Genomic DNA, 19,865 nt, shown 5'->3' with positions numbered 1-19,865 from the left:
ACCCAGAAGGAGTCTCCCCCATGTGTGAGTCATAGACCTAGAGATCTCAGTCTCTGAGATCAGAGACTCTGAAGTGGCCTGTGAACTGACTGTTTTCTCCCTCAGCCACAATCCAGCAGCCATCAGAGAACCCTCATAGACAATCACCGCAGATGACAGAGTTTTGTGGAAGTCCAGGCATGTAACAGAGATGGAACAGAGGGAATTACAGATAGATGGATGCAGGGAGCTTGAATCAGGCATGGCATGGGAGTTGTTCACCTACGACATTCAGTGAAATTTATTGTGAATGAGAATAAACTTTTACTGTGTTTACTGATATTTTAAAAAAATCTCTGCATTTTGCTAGAGTCATGAGTCTACTTACATATGTTAGTACCCCATGGTGGGAGGGGACAACTGTTGATCGTTGTAAAGAGAGAAATTGAACCACAGGAGTGGAGTATAAAACAAGGCAGAGTCCTCAGGTTGGTTATCAGTTTATTTGTCAAGGACTCGAGCCTTCTCAGGGTGGGGAGGTCAAGGGGAGAACATGAGTCCTCAGTCAGGGCAAGTGAAACCCCAACAGAGAGCCAGGCAGCACTCTTCTTAGACTATATAGGCATCTTCTCAAGCATAACAAACCCAAAATCTGGAACCTGAGCTCAAAGTCACAAACAAAATATTTCAATGTATTTTAAGAAAATCCTTTTCTTGAATTCTGTGTCTTTTCACAGGAAGCCATTCTGGCATCCCATGACTTCCCTCTTTCTCCATGTCCCTATAGCCCTGCAGGCTTTCAGTCCCTCCTTAAGGTCCCTAAGGTTAAAACCCAGGACAATTGGGTTAATTGACATATAACATTATGTTAGTTTCAGGTATACAGAGTAATGATTCAAAATTGGTGTAGTGAAATGATCATCACAATAAATCTAGCTAACAGTCGTCACCACACCACTACACATTTGTTTTCCTTGTGATGAGAGCTTTTAAGATCTAGTCTCTTAGGAACTTTTCAATACTGCTACACAGTATTGTTAACCACGGTCACCATGCTGCACAGTACATCCCCAGGACTTACTCATTTCATAACTGGAAGCTTGTGCCTTTTGAACACATTTTGTTCACACCCTACCTTCCACCTCTGACAACCACCGAATTGTTCTTCGCACGCGTGAGTTTGGGCTGTCTTTGTTTTCTACTCACATAGAAGTGAGATCATACAGCGTTTGCATTTTGAAAGGGATCCAATCTCCAAAGAAAAAAAATGGCTGCTCGTGGAAATGTAAGCATCACTTAGGAATTCTTTTTGGATAGGAATCCTTTTTGGATAGTTGGCCTCAGGGTAAAGGGTGAGGGTTGAGTGTCTTGGGCTAAAACTATCCCACCCAGGAAATGTTGAAAGAGGACACAGTTTGTGGAGATCTTCCCACAGCCACTAGGATGAACAAGTAGAGAAGAGGAGGCGGGTGAGAAAGGAAAGGCTGAGGGACTCCCCCTAAGGGAGTAGGTCGTGGAGCCTATCGACAGGAAGAAATAAGTTGAAGGACAAGGTAGAGTAATTGACCCTCAACCTCATAGGATGAGAAAAGGTCCCTGGAGCAGACTTCACTCCTCCCTCCAGAAAACCAGAACAAATCCCCCACATTGTCTGTTCTTTAAGAGAGTAGACATAGTTCATTTGAAATGGCTGTTTTGGGGTTCCTGTACGTCTACTCCTGGCTATGCCTTCAATCCACGTGGAGTCAGTGGATCTGCTTGCATAAGCATGAGAGTCCCACTGACTCCTGGACCAAAAGGTTTTTCTTCTAAGAGTCCAATTCCAGGGCTGGGTCTTAATACCCAGTATAAACTAAGAGGTAAGGGACTTCTTTTGGTCCTTTTTGTGCGGGGCTTGCTATGTGTGGTTGGGAGGGGAGAATGGAGAGAAGACCAATGTTACATTGAGCACTTGCTGTGTGCCAGGTAGTATGAAGGTGCTTATAGATGCCATTTTATTTCATCCTCCCAGCGGAGGTGCCAAGAAATAATGAGTAAACGAAGTCTATAAAGGCCATAGGATAGTCCCAGTATTACAAAGCTGGCAAATATTGGAATCAGGATTCCACTCCTCATCTGCTTTAGCACAAGCACAAAACCTAAGGACATTCCTCTGCTACTCAATTTTTTATAGCCAATAGAGGGCTGATTCCCCACAACATCTCCTGATTTATGCCGTGGTGCCTTTCAAAGTTTGAGGAAATTGACAGTCAACCTCTGTTCAGTTCAACATGATGCAAACATGTTTAATTACAAATCTCATTCTCCTTCTCTCTGTTTGTGTCTCCAAGTATGTGTGTGTCTATACAGGTAAACATGTATATATGTGTGCATTTATTTATTTATACTTGAAATAACTTAACTCTTACACCCATAAATTCTACCTCTCTTATATTAGTCTAAAAACTAAAGGTTCATGGTTGAAAATGCCCAACATAATATTGTCTAGATAATCAGTAATTAGAACAAGGCAAATGCTTGACAATAGATAAGTTTTTAAAATTTTTCAATGTTTATTTTTGAGAGAAAGACACAGAGCAGGAACAAGGAAGGGGCAGAGAGAGGGAGACACAGAATCCAAAGCAGGATCCAGGCTTTGAGCTGTCAGCGCAGAGCCCGACCTGGGGCTCGAACCCACAAAACTGTAAGTTCATGACCTACACTGAAGTCGGACACTTAACCAACTGAGCCACTCAGGCACCCTGACAATAGATATTTATCTTAAGTTAGACGTGTGTAATTATGGAAAACCACACTGGGGAATATTTTCCTGATTAGATGAGGGTGGGACCAGATGGGTAACAAAAGGTCAGTTCTAAATGTGAGAAAACAATAGATACTTTATGTTAAATATGCAAAAAATAGAATGGTAATGCAAACAGGCACAGGTTAATTCTCTGCAGTTAGATTATGACAATTCTTAAAAATTATACCTTCTTCCCTCTTTCTGTGAATCATCTTATCATTAGAAAGTAGGAAATATTGTTTGCAAAGGAGAGAGTAAATCATGTAAGAGGAGGAGTCATCTGAAGAGTCTAAGTCCCAGAGAACAGGCCATGGTAAGGGCAGGCAAAGAGGAGGAGGGTAAAGCCTCCTTGTTTGGCCAGTGGAAGCAGGGAGGAGCCCAGGACAAGCACCCAGAGACTCCCAAACTGAGAGCTCTCCACTCCGGCCAGTCATGCCAACCCAGGCTCTCCTGCCCATCCTGCTCCTCTCTGTGTTGCTGCTGCTGCTACAGGTCCAGGGAGGGCACCGTACACTGAACAGGATGCAGAGTAGGTGATGGACTAAGGGGGTGGGGAGGGAAAGGGGCCAGGAGAGGCTGTGTCTCGTCTGGGGAGGACCTGGAAATTGGAACCTTAAATCACACCCTACTCTGACCACAGCACTATGAAGATTCTGGGTCTTTCCAAACGATAGCCCTCTGGCCCCTTTACCCAGCACGAGGAACACTGAGGGGGGTGGAGGGGGAAACTTTGTCTTTTGATTCTCCATGCGAAGTACCCAGACACAAATGGTACACAGAGCAGTGTACCCCCATCAGGGCTGAGAATCACTTGGGGAAACCGAACCACTATTCTTGGATTTCTGCCCATATGTGACCTGCAAGCATCCAGAGATATTGATGGGGGTGGGTACAGAATGAAAGGGCCCTGGGAAAATAAGTTTTGGAGGGTCCAGGGTCAAGTCAAAGTTCTCATCAGAGGGACCAGGATGATGGCAGTGGAAGGGAAATAGCGCAAGTGGTATTTTCTGGGAAAGGGCAGGGGTCCTGGACACAGTGACAGGCACAGGAGAGAGGGGGGAAGGTGACGGGTCATCTTCCTCTCTGGACCCTGCAAATCCTGGGGAGTGAGTGGCTCTGCGGGATGTCTCAGACTTTGCTGCGTTTCTTATAGTGTAGACTCTGTGGGGGTGACTTCACCAAGACCATGACTAACTTGGGAGACAGGTTCCTGGCTGCAGAGAATGCAGAGGGCCCAGGGAGGCCAGGCATTGAGATCTGTTGGCTAGACTGGAGGGATATAGGATTTAAGATACTACCAATCACCAGGATTGGGTGTAAAGGGCAGAAAGTGAGTGCCTTGAAAAGTCCAAGAGCTTCATAAACGGGACCTGGGTACTGGGGTCTTTGGGGAGGCTTTAAGCTTGAGACACATGATCTCTAGGGGTCTGGTTCCACTGACTCTGCTCCTGCTCTGTTTCAGAAATAGAGCAGTTCAATGAAGTCAAGGTTTGTGAAAAGCACACCAACATATATATGTGCAGACGTCCATGTGAATATCACCAAGATTGTCAAGCAAATAACATATGCTGTTCAACCTTCTGTGGGAATATCTGCATGACACTCTAGGGAGTGGGTGAGGGGGACGGGCTGTGCACCCTGCTCCCCTAACCCTCTAGGCGGACCAACACCAGGCCCACAGATCTCTGGCACCAGGATGTCAAGAGGAATGCACCCTCCCTCCTGTCTGAACCGCTTGTTCCTGTCAAATAAACCAGCACAAATATTCACAGACCTGCCTGTTTTACTCTCTGTGCCTGTAAGCATTGAGGACCCAGTACAGACCCTTTCTCTGAGTCCGAGGCTCTGATCTCTCTCCCCTTGTCATGCTTCTCTATTTTCTCTCCCATCGGCCCCTGCTCCCCTGCAGGCCCCTGAGGCCCAGCCTCATTGTTGATCTGCTCACTGAAACAGTCCTGCCAGGGAGAAACTGCCCACTTATGGTATCTCCCAGTGCTAACCAGAACACTCCTCAGCCTGGAGTCAGAAGGGCCAAGTTAAAAATGAGGTAGATGGGGCTACACTCTGAGGCACAGAGTAGGAGACTCCAAGGGGGCCGCCTCTTAAATTTAATCTACCTCCATTCTGTTCTCCCCATTCTGCTCCCTTAGGGGGAGTCCCTCAGCCTTTCCTTTCTCACCCGCCTCCTCTTCTCTACTTGTTCATCCTAGTGGCTGTGGGAAGATCTCCACAAACTGTGTCCTCTTTCAACATTTCCTGGGTGGGATAGTTTTAGCCCAAGACACTCAACCCTCACCCTTTACCCTGAGGCCAACTATCCAAAAAGGATTCCTATCCAAAAAGAATTCCTAAGTGATGCTTACATTTCCACGAGCAGCCATTTTTTTCTTTGGAGATTGGATCCCTTTCAAAATGCAAACGCTGTATGATCTCACTTCTATGTGAGTAGAAAACAAAGACAGCCCAAACTCACGCGTGCGAAGAACAATTCGGTGGTTGTCAGAGGTGGAAGGTAGGGTGTGAACAAAATGTGTTCAAAAGGCACAAGCTTCCAGTTATGAAATGAGTAAGTCCTGGGGATGTACTGTGCAGCATGGTGACCGTGGTTAACAATACTGTGTAGCAGTATTGAAAAGTTCCTAAGAGACTAGATCTTAAAAGCTCTCATCACAAGGAAAACAAATGTGTAGTGGTGTGGTGACGACTGTTAGCTAGATTTATTGTGATGATCATTTCACTACACCAATTTTGAATCATTACTCTGTATACCTGAAACTAACATAATGTTATATGTCAATTATATATCCATTTGAAAATGAAAATGCAAATGCATGTGGAGTAATCGATTTCTAGGATATATGGAGAGCTCGGGAACGGAGACTATGAGAGCAGGCACCAACAACACAACCTCGCAGCTGTGGAAGAACACATAGGCACACTATGGATCAGAAACACATGGGCAAGTATTATATACAGGTGTAATATATGTGTGCATATGTGTATATATAATCGTATAATAATATGTATACATACGTAATAACGTGTATGTACCTATACATACATCTGTGTCCATATGGGTGTGTGTAAACATATGTGTGTTTGTACGTCTGTGTGTGCATGTGTGTATGTATATGAGGGGTGTTTATATATGTGTGTAAAAATGTGTGTGTTTATATATGTGTGTGTATATCCACTGTGAGTGTGTGTGCCTGTGTGTATAAAATATACGGATAGTGACAGCCAGAGCCTGCTGTTTTCCTAAATTCTACACAGCTGTTCTGCATACCCATCCGCATGATCCGGAACCAAGAGTGGCAAGAATCCTGGGAGGAAGCTCCTTGGCCCTCTCAGCGACGGTGCTCCTCAAACAGACCCCGAAGGGCCCCTAACATCTGGGCCAGACACAGGGCAGGGCTGTGATTGCCCCGTACAGAACATCGTTTTCCTACCATAGAAAGCAAGGACTTGGGAATCCATAATTCAGTAGCTTTAGGTTTGGCACCATTTGCGGTCCCCCTCAAAGTTCCCTTCGGTTTGCTCCCACACATTTGTACCCAGGTCCCCAAATTCTGCCTTTTGTCTCTATACAGTCCACCCCCCTCAGCCAAGTCCCTGGAATCCCACTGCTCGATGCACCCGACACATCCTGGGGCACATCACTTGTATATGGGTGTCTCCAGACAGTGTAGGAAATATTCCTGGAGACAGAGTTTGCAAGCAGGAGGTCTGCTCCTCGGGAGCCCTGGCCCCTGCCCACCTGACTCTTCTCTTTTGTCTAATCAGCTCCAAGTCATGGGTACGAGTGCCCCATACACTGCTCCTCTCTGATATTTGGTGAGCAGATCCGCCCACCCCTCACCTCACAAACTGCCAAGATTCGTGATAGATTCCGTCACTTCCCTTCCCTCATTTGCTGGGTGGTCATCTGTCTTTCCTAAAGTCTTTCCTATACAGTCTCTTTGTGTCCACATACGACCCCCAGGGCATTTGGTGGGAGACAGTGTGATGCCTGAAATAGCAAAAGAGAATCAATACAGAGGAGGGTGGGACCTTATTAGCACAAAGCAAGTCCAAGGCAAATAGTTGTACAAACTGCCCTTCACTCCCCACCTTTGGGTAGAATCAGAGGCGCCACAGGAAGAGTCTAGACTTGGGTCTGCTTAGGTGGCCAGAGCTGACTCGGGTGCACAGCGTTCCTCCCAGCTTACAGGAGGTGCTGCTCACATCAAAGAAAATCCGATACTTTGGAATGGGAGAATATCAAAGGAAAGAGTCTGTGATACGGCCACCGCGTAGTTCCTGGGTAGAACTTACAGATCTGCCACGACCCAATCACCATTAAGTTCCAGGCCTTTGAACTTTGTTTTTCTGCTCCTCTGCCCCCCATTCCAAGCCACTACCTCCCTTCCCGCTCCCCGGGTGGAAGTGGCCACATAAAAGAGCTTTCAGCCAGTTACCGCACACACTCACCTCAGACACCTTCAGAGGTAGGTGGGGGTAAGGGTCCTGAGGCATGAAATTTTACTTGTGGCTTCTTGGAGGAGTTCCCGGCCCAGGTGGTGTCGACACCATTTCTGTGAGATGGGGATTGTTGTCTCTGGTGTTCAAATAAGAACATTGAGAGAGAGAGGTGGCATACCTGTCTGAGGTCACACAAATAAAAGGGGCAGACGTGACACGAGACCCCCGTATCGCTGACTCTAACTAAATCTAACACTTTCTCCTCTTAAACATTATCTGGAAAGCCGAGGACCCTGAATTCTGAGGGAGGCAGTAGTTCTGGGTCTTTGTGATGCCCAGGGGCCTTGTCATCACCCTACACTCTGTCTCGGAAGATGCCCAAAGAGTCGCCCAGAATTCTCTATGTGAGCAGTGCCCAGCCTGGGCGTGATTCTATTTCTCTTCTCTGGCTCAGTTAGGGCACCTGAGGTGTGCGAAGAAGGGGATGGAACATCCCCAGGATCCTCAACACCCTTTAAGGGCAAGTAAGGAACGCAGAAAACTGGACTAAGAGCAAGGCCTTGTCAACGAACAGATCTCAAAGTTCTGGAAAATTTGGGTGGAGAGTGATATTTTCAGATACAAATAAATAGCTGCATGGAACCCGTGGCTTTGGATTTACTGTGCACCAGCCTTCCTCCTTCTTTGTGCAAAAGGCAGTTTCCAGGAACCCAGGTGTACCCCAGTGCGTGCCCACCTTCCCCCAGCTACCTCCTACCTCAGATCCCCACCTGTAAGTGGAGGACGGAGCGTCGGCATTGCGTGTCTCTCTTGCCCTGTGCCGATGCCCTCAGAGGACCACAGACACGGTCTGAGCCAGGCTCAGGAATCGGACGCCCTGCCACCTTGAGCTGGCTTGCTTGTGCAAACAACGTGAGTGGTTTATAGGATTTCTGGAAACCTATCGTGCTCGAAGACAGTTTGCCTTCGCCCTGGAGCTTCACCAGTTCGGTTGTATCCTCTGGTAAACACCGCCCCATGGTAAATGAGCCCCCATGCCTTCACTTGGCAGCTTTCCTTCATCAAGCCGTGCTGAGGCAGGCTGGCAGGGACACGGTTTCTGAACGGAGAATGTGGGAGCGCAGATGTAAGCACCTAAGAGTGGAAGTCCCCCCAGCATCTGATCTTTTACATTTAAAGCTGCTCTCCTTTGTTTCTCCCCACAATCTCCTCTCCTCTTCCCTTCAGGTCTCCTAAATCCAACCTGCTCAAAGTCAGCGTGCCAAACATTCACATGCCTAAAACTTGCATTTCTCCAGCTTCTAAATTTCACTTATTCTGAAAGGAGAGTGAGTTTTCAAAGGCCCCTTGGAAGCATTTTGCACCTTTTAAATGATCTGTATGACTTACACTTGCTTTTGAGCAGAGGCATTTTGGTCGATTCGTCTAGAGCAGCGTTTTTCAGTAGCATTTTATGTGATGATAGAAATGTTTGATGTTTGAGCTGCCCAATATAATAGCCACTAGCTACGTGTGGCTATGGAATGCTTGAAAGGACTGGAAGCTGAATTTTAAGTTGACTTAAAATAGTCACATATGGGAAGGGCCACCATACTGGACAGTGCAGAGGAGTCTCTTCTGCTTGGTTGAAAACTTGTGAGCAAATATAAAGACTTTCAGGAACAAGGACAATCATTACCTGTGACGATGCAATCATAACATTACAATTTTTATCTTTCCTTGGGCTCTTTTGGTTTCCTTCCTTTCTGGTTTCAGGATGGCAAAGCAGAAGATAAAGGTTAAAGGGGGCAGAACAGTAGAGCGCTGGGAAAATTGACTGGTAATTATCTTCCCCCCACCCCTCAGCTGCCAGTTGTCAGCAGGTTATCTCATCTTCTGCTTCACTCTTTTTTCCTTAACAATTTCCTTAACCATCTCTGGGGGAATGACCATGATATTTATGGTTGGCTTGTTGGCATGACTTGTGTGATGTGATCATATTATTTTGTCTCCCTTGTGTGTATTCTTCATTCAGAACGGCTAGTTGTTTCTTTTCTCCTCCTGGAAAATGTAGGCAGGAGCCCCACCTTTTGTGTGACTGCTCAGTCACAAAACATCTCAACCTAATAGTTAAATGTGCAGATCCATGTAACGAACCACAACCCCACCAATTGTTGAGAACTGTGGACTCACTCCTCCCTCAGAAGCTCTAGTTGTGGAAGAGGGTGTGATCGGTATCTCCATCTTGGGCTCTTTGTGATTCTGTTCTGTCACCCCCATCTGGCTAAAAAACATTTCTGCTTCCTAGAGAGTAGAGGCAGGGAGACCAACAGGAGGAAGTAGGACAGCTCTCACACAGTAGATGCTATCCTAAGCTGGCTTTGTGCTGCTGGCGCCTTTTCGTGGGAGATTCCAAGGGTTCGCTGCAGACACAAAACACTATCTGGCCATTTACAATTTAGATGTGCCCCAACTGCAGCCCTCTCCTCTGCTACTAAAGGCCATTCTGGCCAGATCCCTCACCCGTTAGAGCCTTCAATCATGAGTCAGATCTACGGTATCCCTACAAACTTCTGGGACACACAGTAAGCTCTATGAGTAGTATCCACAAAGCCTTTTCTCTCAACTTGGAATTAGAAGACAGCTTCCCTGCTTCCCGAGCAGAGCCTTGTACCAATAAAATCGTTGAAGGCCTCTCTACAACTCCTTTAACTTTGGGTCATCTGATTAGATCAAAGTTTAAGAGGTCCCTGACCCGTTCTTGGCTGTCAACTTTCTCAAGTCCTACTGAGTAACCCATCTCTCATAATTCATTTTGGGTTCACTCTGGCACTCTGTCATAGCGTCTAGACTAACACTTCCATTATATTATCCTATTACATATGTTCTTAAGTAAAAAAAAAATATTCAGGACACTTGGTGGGTTCTATTATCCAAGTTCATAAAAATATTGAGGGCAACAAAAAGGATACACATACACTGGTTATCTCTGGGTGGTGCAATTACGAATGCCTATTTCCTTCTTGTATTTTTTGTTGTTTGACTAGTTATACAAACTGAAGATTTATCGATTTTTAATCAGAAAATGCAATGCATTTTTATTTTTTATTAAATATAATTTATTGTTGAATTGGTTTCCATACAACGCCCAGTGCTCATCCCAACAGGTGCCCTCCTCAATGTCCATCACCCACTTTGCCCTTTCCCCCACCCCCCAAAAACCCTCAGTTTGTTCTCAGTACTTAAGAGCCTCTTATAGTTTGCCTCCCTCCCTCTCTGTAACTTTTTTTCCTCCTTCCCCTTCCTTCCCCATGGTCTTCTGTTAAGTTTCTCAGGATCCACATATGAGTGAAAACATATAGTATCTTTCTCTGCCTGACTCATTTCACTTAGCATAATGCCCTCTAGTTCCATCCATGTTGCTACAAATGGCCAGACTTCATTCTTTCTCGCAATGCACTTTTAAACGAAAAAATTTTGCAAAGGAAGTGGCTGTAATGTGAGATGGGGAAGTAGCCTTGGGAAGCCAATGGCTAGTTTGATGTGTTGTTGGGTGACGGAGTGTGTAAAGGGAAAGTAGGAGAAAGAATAACCCAATATTCATAAGCATGTTCTCTCTCTTTCTGATCCTACTCTCCTTAATTCCTGTCGTACCTCTGGCAGCATTGGGAGAAGACCAGAACTTAACCCAAACACGCATAGAGACTACTACCATGAAGCCCTGGGTTCTCCTACTCAACATGATCATCTATGGGGTTGTGATGGCTCTGCCTGTGCTGGGAGGCCTCAGGAACAAGACATTTTGTAGGTGGTATGGCAAGGGAGGAGGGGTCTCTGCCCAGGCCCGGGATGCCTGGTGTAGCTGATTCAGGGACCACCTTTCCCGGATCCCAACCCTCCTTAGAGCTGAGACACCCAAGAAAGATTTTGGTTGGATGTTGCCAATCAAGTGCCCCTCTGAAAGCAACAATCATGGGTATATGGAAAGGGAACATAGTTCAGTCCATAAGTCCATTCCATAAGCTTGTGGGAAATGATATTTGACAAAGGTAGACTACCTTAGGTAGGGGAAGCACCAACACAGAGCTTCCCTCTGAGCCCTTCTTTTCGGAATCTCTGTGCCTTTGATGAATACCAAAAGGGCAATATTATTTCCTTGGAATATGAAAACTGGAAAAAACTAATAAGGGATCCTTAGAGTCTAAGTTTGGGGTCAGAGGATAAAATGGGGATAATAAAAGGAGGGTTGTGGGCCAGGGAAAGATACTGGGAATCTGGGGAGAGGCTGAGTGCTTAGGTGGTACCAGCAAGGAAGCAAATAGACAAGGGGAAATATAAGTGCCTATTCTCCCCCAGCTCAGTTTTCCATTCTGCAAACTGAGTGTGGAAATTGGAGCTACAGTATATTGCAGGCCCTGAAATCCAACGTCCCATGAGAATAGGCTTGGTGAAGTGGTGCCATTAGATGATGAGGTTGTCCTGGGTCCTATCTTTAGGGAGCTTGGGGAGGACCTGAATACCTGCAGTGCTGTAGGGATGTGGGGAGAGAGGGAAGGCATGGCATGCAAGAATGGTCTCCTGTGAACAGACACAACTAGAACTCAAGAAAAGGATTTTCTTAAAACGCAGAGAAATGTTTTGTTTGTGACTTCAAGCTCAGGTTCCAGAGCTTGGGGATAGTTAAGCTTGAGAAGGGTTTCTTCTCTAAGTTGTGGGTGGATGGATCTGCCAACATCTATCGTCTCAGTTTCAGTTGGAAGAACAGTGGTCGAGCAGTGCTGGATACAGCCTCTGTTACAGTACTGTGAGAAGAGGTGCACTAAATTACAGGAGTGTTTATTTCCCAATCATACATGCTGCTGGACCTTCTGTGGAAACATCTGCTTGGACAATGAGTGAGTTGTTTGGGGTGGCAAGGTCGGGCCTAGATATGCTTCCTCACTACTGGTCACCCTCATTCAGAAGGTGGGACCTGGAACAGAAGTCACCCAAATCTCGGACAAAGAAACAGGCAGCATAAGTCAATGCCCTACTATCTCTGTACCTAGGCTGACATTCAGGGCAAAATAAATCAAGACACAAACATGGGGGGCTCCACTTTTCTCCCTTCTCATTCAGTTCCCCCAAAAGGTCACCCATCAGTTATTCATCCCTCCTTTGTCCAAGGCCCCGATTATGGACTCCTTAGTCTGGTCTCTGTGTGGGCCCCTTGTCTCAGGCAGGCCCACGAGGCCCAGTCTCCACCTGTGTGATGAATTGGCAAACTTCTTGGGAGAAATTACTTAAAAGTGGGTAACCCCTGAATTACAGAACAAATTCCTTTTCCCATTAACCGGGGCCAGGGGTGTTGTTAAGTTTGGGAATGGGTGTTCCCTGACTTTTAACCACCTGACTTTTCTCTTCCAGAGAACCCTTTAAATCCATGCTAAACCTCTAGGCTCTAGCTGCCCCACCACTGATGTGGGCTAGAGGACGCCTATGTAGTCTAAGAAGAGTGCTGCCTGGCTACCTGTTGAGTTATTCCCTTGCCCTGGCTGAGGACCATTCTATTCTCCCCTTGATCTCTCTGTCCTGAGAAGTTTCAAGTCTCAGCCAAATAAACTGACAACCAACCTGAGGGCTCTGCAGTGTGTTATACTCCATTCCTGTGGTTCCATTTGTCTCTTCACAGTGATCGAACTGTTCTTCCCACCCCACTACGGGTTATAGACAACCCAGTTAGTCTGCCTTCCCAGTTATTCAGTAGACTCACGGCTGTAGCAACAATGCAGAGATTTAGAAAAATGTCCGTAAACACAAAGCTTATTCTCATTCACAATAGATTTCACTGCGGGTGGTTGGCAAACACCCCCATGCCATGCATGATTCAAGCACCATACATCTTTCTATCTATAACTCCATCATCTCCCAGAGCCTCCTCTGCATCCAGCCAACAGATGGGAGAAGGTTGCGTGGAAGCTCCTGCAGAAGGTTTTTAAGAGCCAGGCCTAGAAGTGGAGCTCTGCTCCATCCACATGCTATTTGCCATAATGTGGTCATGTGGTCCCTTATTTGCAAAGGAGACTGGGAAATATAGTCTCGCTGTATGCCCAAGGAGAACAGAAAGCAGGAGTTGGTGAACACAGGGTGGTCTCTGACCTGTCTACTTAGGCAAAGCCAAACTCCTCAAGCAAGACCCAAGACCTTGGCCTCCACATCACTGCAAAATGGAACAAGCGCCCCCTGGAAAGCTGGTGGCTCCTCTCACTAGAGAAGGTGGTCCTGCCCTCAAGGCAGGCACTCAGCTTCCAGAATCGTCCCTCCTTCTGCCTCCTTATATCCTCTTATTCCTGCCTGTTGTGTCTGCATGGTAGTTTTACGTGGGTAATATGAGTCATATCCTGACATGTCTGGTAATGCCAGGCAGGCTTCCGGCCCATAGTGTTCCCTTAGATTAAATTCGAATATAATATATGTCATATTATATTCTGCCATTAGTATCTTGAAGACCATTTTAATGTTTATTTATTTATTTCAGGGTCGGAGAGGGACAGAGAGAGAGAGAGAGAGAGACAATTCTAAGCAGGCTCCCCATTGCCAGCAAAGAGCCCAAGGCAGGGCTCGATCTCACGAACCACAAACTCATGACCTGAGCCAAATCAAGAGTCGGACGCTTAAACGACTGAGCCATCCAAGCTCCCCTTGAAGATCGTTTAGAGATATAACTTCCCTTGGATGAGGGGATTATAAAGTCCCTAGGATGTATTCATATCTGTGCCTCTTCCTGATCCAGAGGACAGTATATATTCATTTAGAGGGGCTGAGTCAGCAGATCACACTTATCAGTGGTGGAGACCAAGGAAAGGTTCCACGATGTGATACAGCAAAGACCGAGGCCAGCAAGGATTAAGGCCTAACAGAACACTGGTTAGTGCCTTAGAGCTCAGAGTAAGGAAAAGGCACAAGGACTCAGCGGCTCAGGCAAACTTCCTTCAGGAGTGGGGCTTCATCTTGACGTTCAGGGATAAGGGTGACCTGGAGCTCGATTGAGTGAAAGTGGTTATTCCTTCATGACAAAAGAAGTCAAGAAAAACAAGAGGTTAGGGACACCCAACAGAAGGATGAGGGAAGGAAGAAGGTATTGTTCTCTTGGGTATCCAGGATAGTATAGGGAGAAAAAGTGCCTTTTCCTCTCCCCTTCTGGGTTCTTGTCTGAGACCCCCCACAACCCCCCCTGCCACTGCAATCAAAGACAGATTAGCAGGAGAAAAACAAACTGAAGTTTCCCAACATGTATACCTCCAGTATACCTGGGAGAGACCAGGAAAACTTAGGGCCCCAAGTGGCCCAAGCCATCTCCTCCAATGACATCTTCAGCTGAAGACAAAAGATGTGGAAAGGAAAGGGAAGGCCCGTTATGGGAAGTCACCAGGAAAGGCACAGTGGACAAAGGCATGGTCATTATGCAGATTTCTGCTGCAGGCTCCCTTGATAAAGACTTTCTAGGGGCTGAAAGTCATCCGTCTCTTCCACACCCAGAGAGGAGGACAGGCTTACAAATGGAGACTTCCCTCATGCGTGTAAATGTCTCTTATGAAGGGGAGAAAATTTTGCCAACTGAAAGATCTGCCTCTATGGCATATTCATTATTTTAAACTGGTTATTTTTAAGAAACAGCAGACACAGGTGAAGCTCTGAAACCTGAATAGAAGTTACCTTTTTGCAAGAGATTGCTTAATGCAATCCTGAGTCGTGGAGAGGCGGAAGGGAGAGAAGATGTGTTGCCCCAGGCGAGCAGTTGCTTACATTTGGAGCTTTGGCTTTCATCTCCTATTTTCCTCCCTTTGACTACTGGAAGGAATTTCATTCAGTTCATCTGGGGCATTCCAAAAAGGAAATCCTTTTAAGAGGGACAGTTAGCTCCTTGACAGTCAGAATACCAGAACAGTATACTTTTTGTCACCTTTTCCTCTTTCTACTTGGGACAGAATGGGAGCACATCGGGCGGTACAAGGGTAGAGCCAAAGAATGCACCCGCGGCTGAAGCCACTCGTCCTAAGCATCCTGGAAGTAGCAGCTTTTCCTCCGTGGAAACTCCGAAAGTCTTCAGCCTCTGCACCAGCATGCTGTGCTCCAGGGCCATACACAGCAGCACTGGGGACTTCTCTTCACCAGCACGGTGGCACTTCAGTTCCTCCAAGATCAGAGCACCCAGTTCCTAGATCCGACCCCTCCCTCTTTCTTAACGACCTCATTTTGGTAACATACAACTCACCAGGCTTCCTGAGAGAGCACGTGAGAAATAAAAAAGAGACTTCTTAAGCCACCATTCTCCATTAATATGCACTTCGGCTGGTGTTTCAGTTCGGATTCGTTTCAAATGCATGATGACAGCAACAACAAAGAAAATAGCGGCTTAAAGTAGGACGGGTCAATATTTGTTCATGTGGAAGACTGAGGATTAGGTGTCCCGAACCAGTGTAGGGACACCACAAACCATAGAAGATCCAGGCCGCTTCACCTCTTTGCTCCATTGTCCTTGACATGAAGTTTCCACTTCCAAGATCACCTCATGACCCACAAGGACTAAGCAAGATATGAAACACCCCCCTCCCCCAAGAATAAAATTCAGGCAGTTACTTCAAATGTCAAATCCAAGTAAGAACATTCGAACCATAGCCAAACTAGAGGAAAATGGAATGCTGTATTGCTCAAAACTGGACGAGGAAAGACTTTGTGGCCTTAATAATAAAATGGTGCTGTGGTGCAGCATTTTAAAAAATATTAACCAAGTCGCAATTTTTCTTCCTCTGCAGTTCCTTGTTTTTCCATCAAGCCCTTTGACCACGAAACCAGAACATGCAGGTGAGGTTTGCTTCCCCAGGGAAAAGAGGTCACAAAATTAACCAGCAAGTACAGAGTCACGCTCAGGAATCTGAGGGCTGGAGTATTTTGAAAGCCATTACTGGTCATTGAGAGAGAAAAGTTGTTTCTCCGAGTTTGTCTTGTGTTTGGGATGACAAAGCTTCTGCTTTGGCTCTCACGAGTGTGGAGTTCATTCCACAACCTCAGAATTAGGAATAAAGGTAAATATGTAAGAAGGGCTCTCGTCCACTGCGAACATATAAACACTTGGAGGGCAAGGTGAGCGCTGGAGGAGTGGGTTAGGATAGAAACAGAAACATCCAGATAGGCTGGATATCCCAACACAAAATTGGGCCTGCCAGTTAAACAGGGTATTTGAATATGAATATCTGTTTCCTGTTGCTGCTGTAATAAGTCATCACGAATTTAGGGGCTTAAACCACACAAATCATTACCTTACAGCTGTAGGTCGCAAGTGCCCCACGGGTCTCTTCCAATGACAATCACGATGTCAGCAGGGCAGTGCTCCTTTTTGCGTTTCCTCTCTAGACGGAAGGACCCATGTCTGCGTTCATTCAGATTGTCGGCAGAATTCAGGTGCTTGAAGTTATGAGCCTGAGGTCTCCATTCCCTTGCCAGCTGTCAGCTGAGGGCTGTTTCCAGCCTCTAGAGGCCACTCACATTCCGTGGCGTGGGCCGCATTCTTCCATCTGCAGAGCCAGCAAAGGCCAACTGGGTCCTCATGCTTCGCGTCTCACCTTATTCTGTGGGTCTCTAGCCCACTGCAGTCAGGAAACATCCGTGCTTTCATCCACTCATGGTCACACTGGACCCACCAGCCTCTCCATCTCAAGGTCACTACCCTTCATCTCATTTGCAAAGCCCCTTCACCACTCCAGGTCAGCTAGTTCCGGTTCTTGGAACTAAGACATAGGCATATTTAGAGGGACCTTTATCCTTTTTCTCTCTGCTTACACTTAAAACCTCACTAGAATGACATAAAAGAAAAAACTCACCCTAATATGCAAGGTTGAAGAGAATAGGAGAGGAAATGGGAAATAAGCATTTTCAAGAAATTGAAAGCTGGAAAGCAATGGCTTAACTAGTAAGTATCTTAATTCATTAGAAAAGATAAACCCAAACTGCCTGGAGGATTTGTATGGATTCCTGAGAATTTGGGCGGGGCTGGGTGAGGAATGTAAATAGAGCTGATTTAGCCAAAGAACCCAAAAGAGAACTGAAGCCATTTTGCCAGCATTCAAAAATATCATGCTATGCTCTGGTGACTCACCTAGCTTTCTAGAGCCTGCAAAGCTTTCATAATTTATTTTCTTGTGCACAGAAGAATCATGTGGTCTCTTATGTGCTCATCATTCTCAAATGCTGAACACTTAGCAACTTTTCTCCTAATACGGTGGGCTTTTCCAGTCCCCCTTGGCTCATGCCAACCTCATTCATAAGGTTTAATTTGTGTAGAAGATGTCTTCACTTAGTAATGTGCGGAAGATGAGTCGATAATGCACAATATGTGTAAATAATGTGAGCGTGGAACAAGCTGAAGTGTGCCGCAGGGACTATATATACTTCCTCTTGCCTGGGTTCACGGAGGACATTTCAACATTCTTGCAGGCACAATTCCTTAGAGGATTTTTTTTAAAAAATCTGGATGGATGTGATGCAGGTAAAGTCAAACTGTGACTTTTAACCTCTCCAATGTGTCCACACTTGGATTGCTTTTTCTCTCCAACAGTGTGATGGGACATCTCTGTTTCACGCCTGGATTTCCACAAAGCTTGTCATGTGTGGGTGATGGTCTAAATGAGGCTTCTCCCCTGGCTCCTGGACTGTGGCTGAGGAGGGAATACAGCCAGTCCACAGGCCACTTCAGAGTCCCTGGTAACAAGACTGAGTTACCTATGGCCTATGACCAAACGCATGGGGGATATTCCTCCCAGGTCCCCTGGTGCAAGGAGCTGGATCCTGAAGCTTCCACAGGGGTACTTTTGTGTGCGGGTGGATGCCAAATTGTTGTAGAGGGAGGATTCAAGCAGGGGGCTCTTATTCAGCCATCTTGCTGCTCTCACTCCCCAAAATCACTGTAATGGAATCGAGTGATAGAAAGTTAGTGCATCTACAAAAATTGTGAATTAATTATGCTTTAAATAGGAAATATGCTGGTATCATTAGGACCTAATTCTTATGAAAGACAGGAAATATTCAGGAAATTCCGGCTTAGGAAAAGTTGTTCCACTTCAAATTTTGTGATCAGTTTATAAGTCTGGAGATTAAAAAAATTTTTTTACTAATATTTACTGATTTGTTTTTGTTGTAATTTTTATGGAGGGGGGTGGGGGAGGGGGAGGGAGAGAGAGATGATATTAAGTGGCTCCATGCCCAGGGTGGGGACTGACTCCCAGCTCAATCTCACAACCCTGAGATCATGACCTGAGCTGAAATCATGAGTGGGACGCTTAACCAACTGAGCCTCCAAGGCATTTCCATGTGCTTATGTTCTTAAATGGCTTTTTTTTCCCAGTCCTTTTATTTATTTATTTTTTAAATATGAAATTTATTGTCAAATTGGTTTCCATACAACACCCCAGTGTTCATCCCAACAGGTGCCCTCCTCAGTGCCCATCACCCACCCTCCCCTCCCTCCCACGCCCCATCAACCCTCAGTTTGTTCTCAATTTTTAAGAGTCTCTTATGTTTTGGCTCCCTCCCTCTCTAACCTCTTTTTTTTTTTCCTTCCCCTCCCCCATGGTCTTCTGTTAAGTTTCTCAGGATCCACAGAAGAGTGAAAACATATGATATCTGTCTTTCTCTGTATGACTTATTTCACTTAGCATAACACTCTCCAGTTCCATCCACGTTGCTACAAAAGGCCAGATTTCATTCTTTCTCGTTGCCACATAGTTTAAATGGCTTTTAAAATGCAGTGAAATACTAATACAAGAAATATGTATGATTTTTTTTATTGAGAGATAAATTCTAAAGCTATCTGTCATGATAAGCTAGATGACTATTATCTATCTAGCTAATAGATAGCTGATCATATCTTAATACTTTTCTTTGTACTTTGCACTGTTTTTCAAATTTTAAAATAAATGATAATGCTATGAAGAATTCATTTCTGCAATGAGAGGAGGAGAAAGCATAAGGAGAAGGCAAGTAGCTCAGGAGACACCCGTGCCCAGCCAAGGAGTGGTGCGTGGAGGAGAGGAGGCAGAACCAGATGGGGCAGTGAGAGACCAGTCACGTGATTTCCACACCCCAAAGCCCTTCGCTACCCCCAGCAGGACCTGGTGAAATCCTGGGTCTCCTGCCAGGCTCACACTCAGACATCCAGAGTTCACATCATGAAGGGGTTGTTTCTCCAGATGTTCACACTGTATTGTGTGGTGATCATCATGTCAGTGGCAGGAACACTGAGAGAAAAATCTGAGACTCAGTCTCCTTATTCAGGTAGGTATTCTGGTTGAGCTTCAAAATGAAGAAGGGGTATAAAACAAAAGGAACAAAGGGACTGGCTGGCATCTATAAAAGCATTGGTTCCTTTTTAAAGCCAGGATACGAGGAAAGTTGAATGTGCACTTCTCAAGTTTGAGGGTCTCCTGATGTTACAAGTAATGATGTTTTTATGTGTGTTGTGGGGACAGTGGTGGCTACGTGGCATTTTTTTTTTAAAGAGGATCTTAGCAGTGGAAACCTCCACAGGTTTCAAAACCCAGGTGGAAGGTGCTTAGGCTGAGCCACTAGGAGTTTATGACTCCAGTTAGGAGTTCCAAGCATGAGCACCAAACTGGGAATGGGGTAC

General features: G+C 45.8%; 2 protein-coding genes across 2 annotated transcripts; both read left to right on the top strand.

Annotated features, from left to right (window-relative positions):
• Positions 1–1,895: 1,895 nt before the first annotated feature.
• Positions 1,896–4,957, top strand: LOC131485840 (WAP four-disulfide core domain protein 10A-like). Its single transcript, XM_058685779.1, has 2 exons — positions 1,896–3,293; positions 4,227–4,957. Exons 1-2 carry the CDS (start codon positions 3,197–3,199, stop codon positions 4,370–4,372), a joined length of 243 nt encoding a protein of 80 aa, XP_058541762.1. The 5' UTR covers positions 1,896–3,196; the 3' UTR covers positions 4,373–4,957.
• A 4,114-nt stretch (positions 4,958–9,071) lies between these two features.
• WFDC9 (WAP four-disulfide core domain 9) lies at positions 9,072–15,967 on the top strand. Its single transcript, XM_058685777.1, has 2 exons — positions 9,072–11,008; positions 11,952–15,967. Exons 1-2 carry the CDS (start codon positions 10,813–10,815, stop codon positions 12,101–12,103), a joined length of 348 nt encoding a protein of 115 aa, XP_058541760.1. The 5' UTR covers positions 9,072–10,812; the 3' UTR covers positions 12,104–15,967.
• Positions 15,968–19,865: the final 3,898 nt, after the last annotated feature.

This window comes from Neofelis nebulosa, chromosome 9 (genome assembly GCF_028018385.1).
Source record: "Neofelis nebulosa isolate mNeoNeb1 chromosome 9, mNeoNeb1.pri, whole genome shotgun sequence".
Taxonomy (NCBI): Eukaryota; Metazoa; Chordata; class Mammalia; order Carnivora; family Felidae; genus Neofelis; species Neofelis nebulosa.
This window is presented reverse-complemented; position numbering and strand designations above follow the sequence as displayed.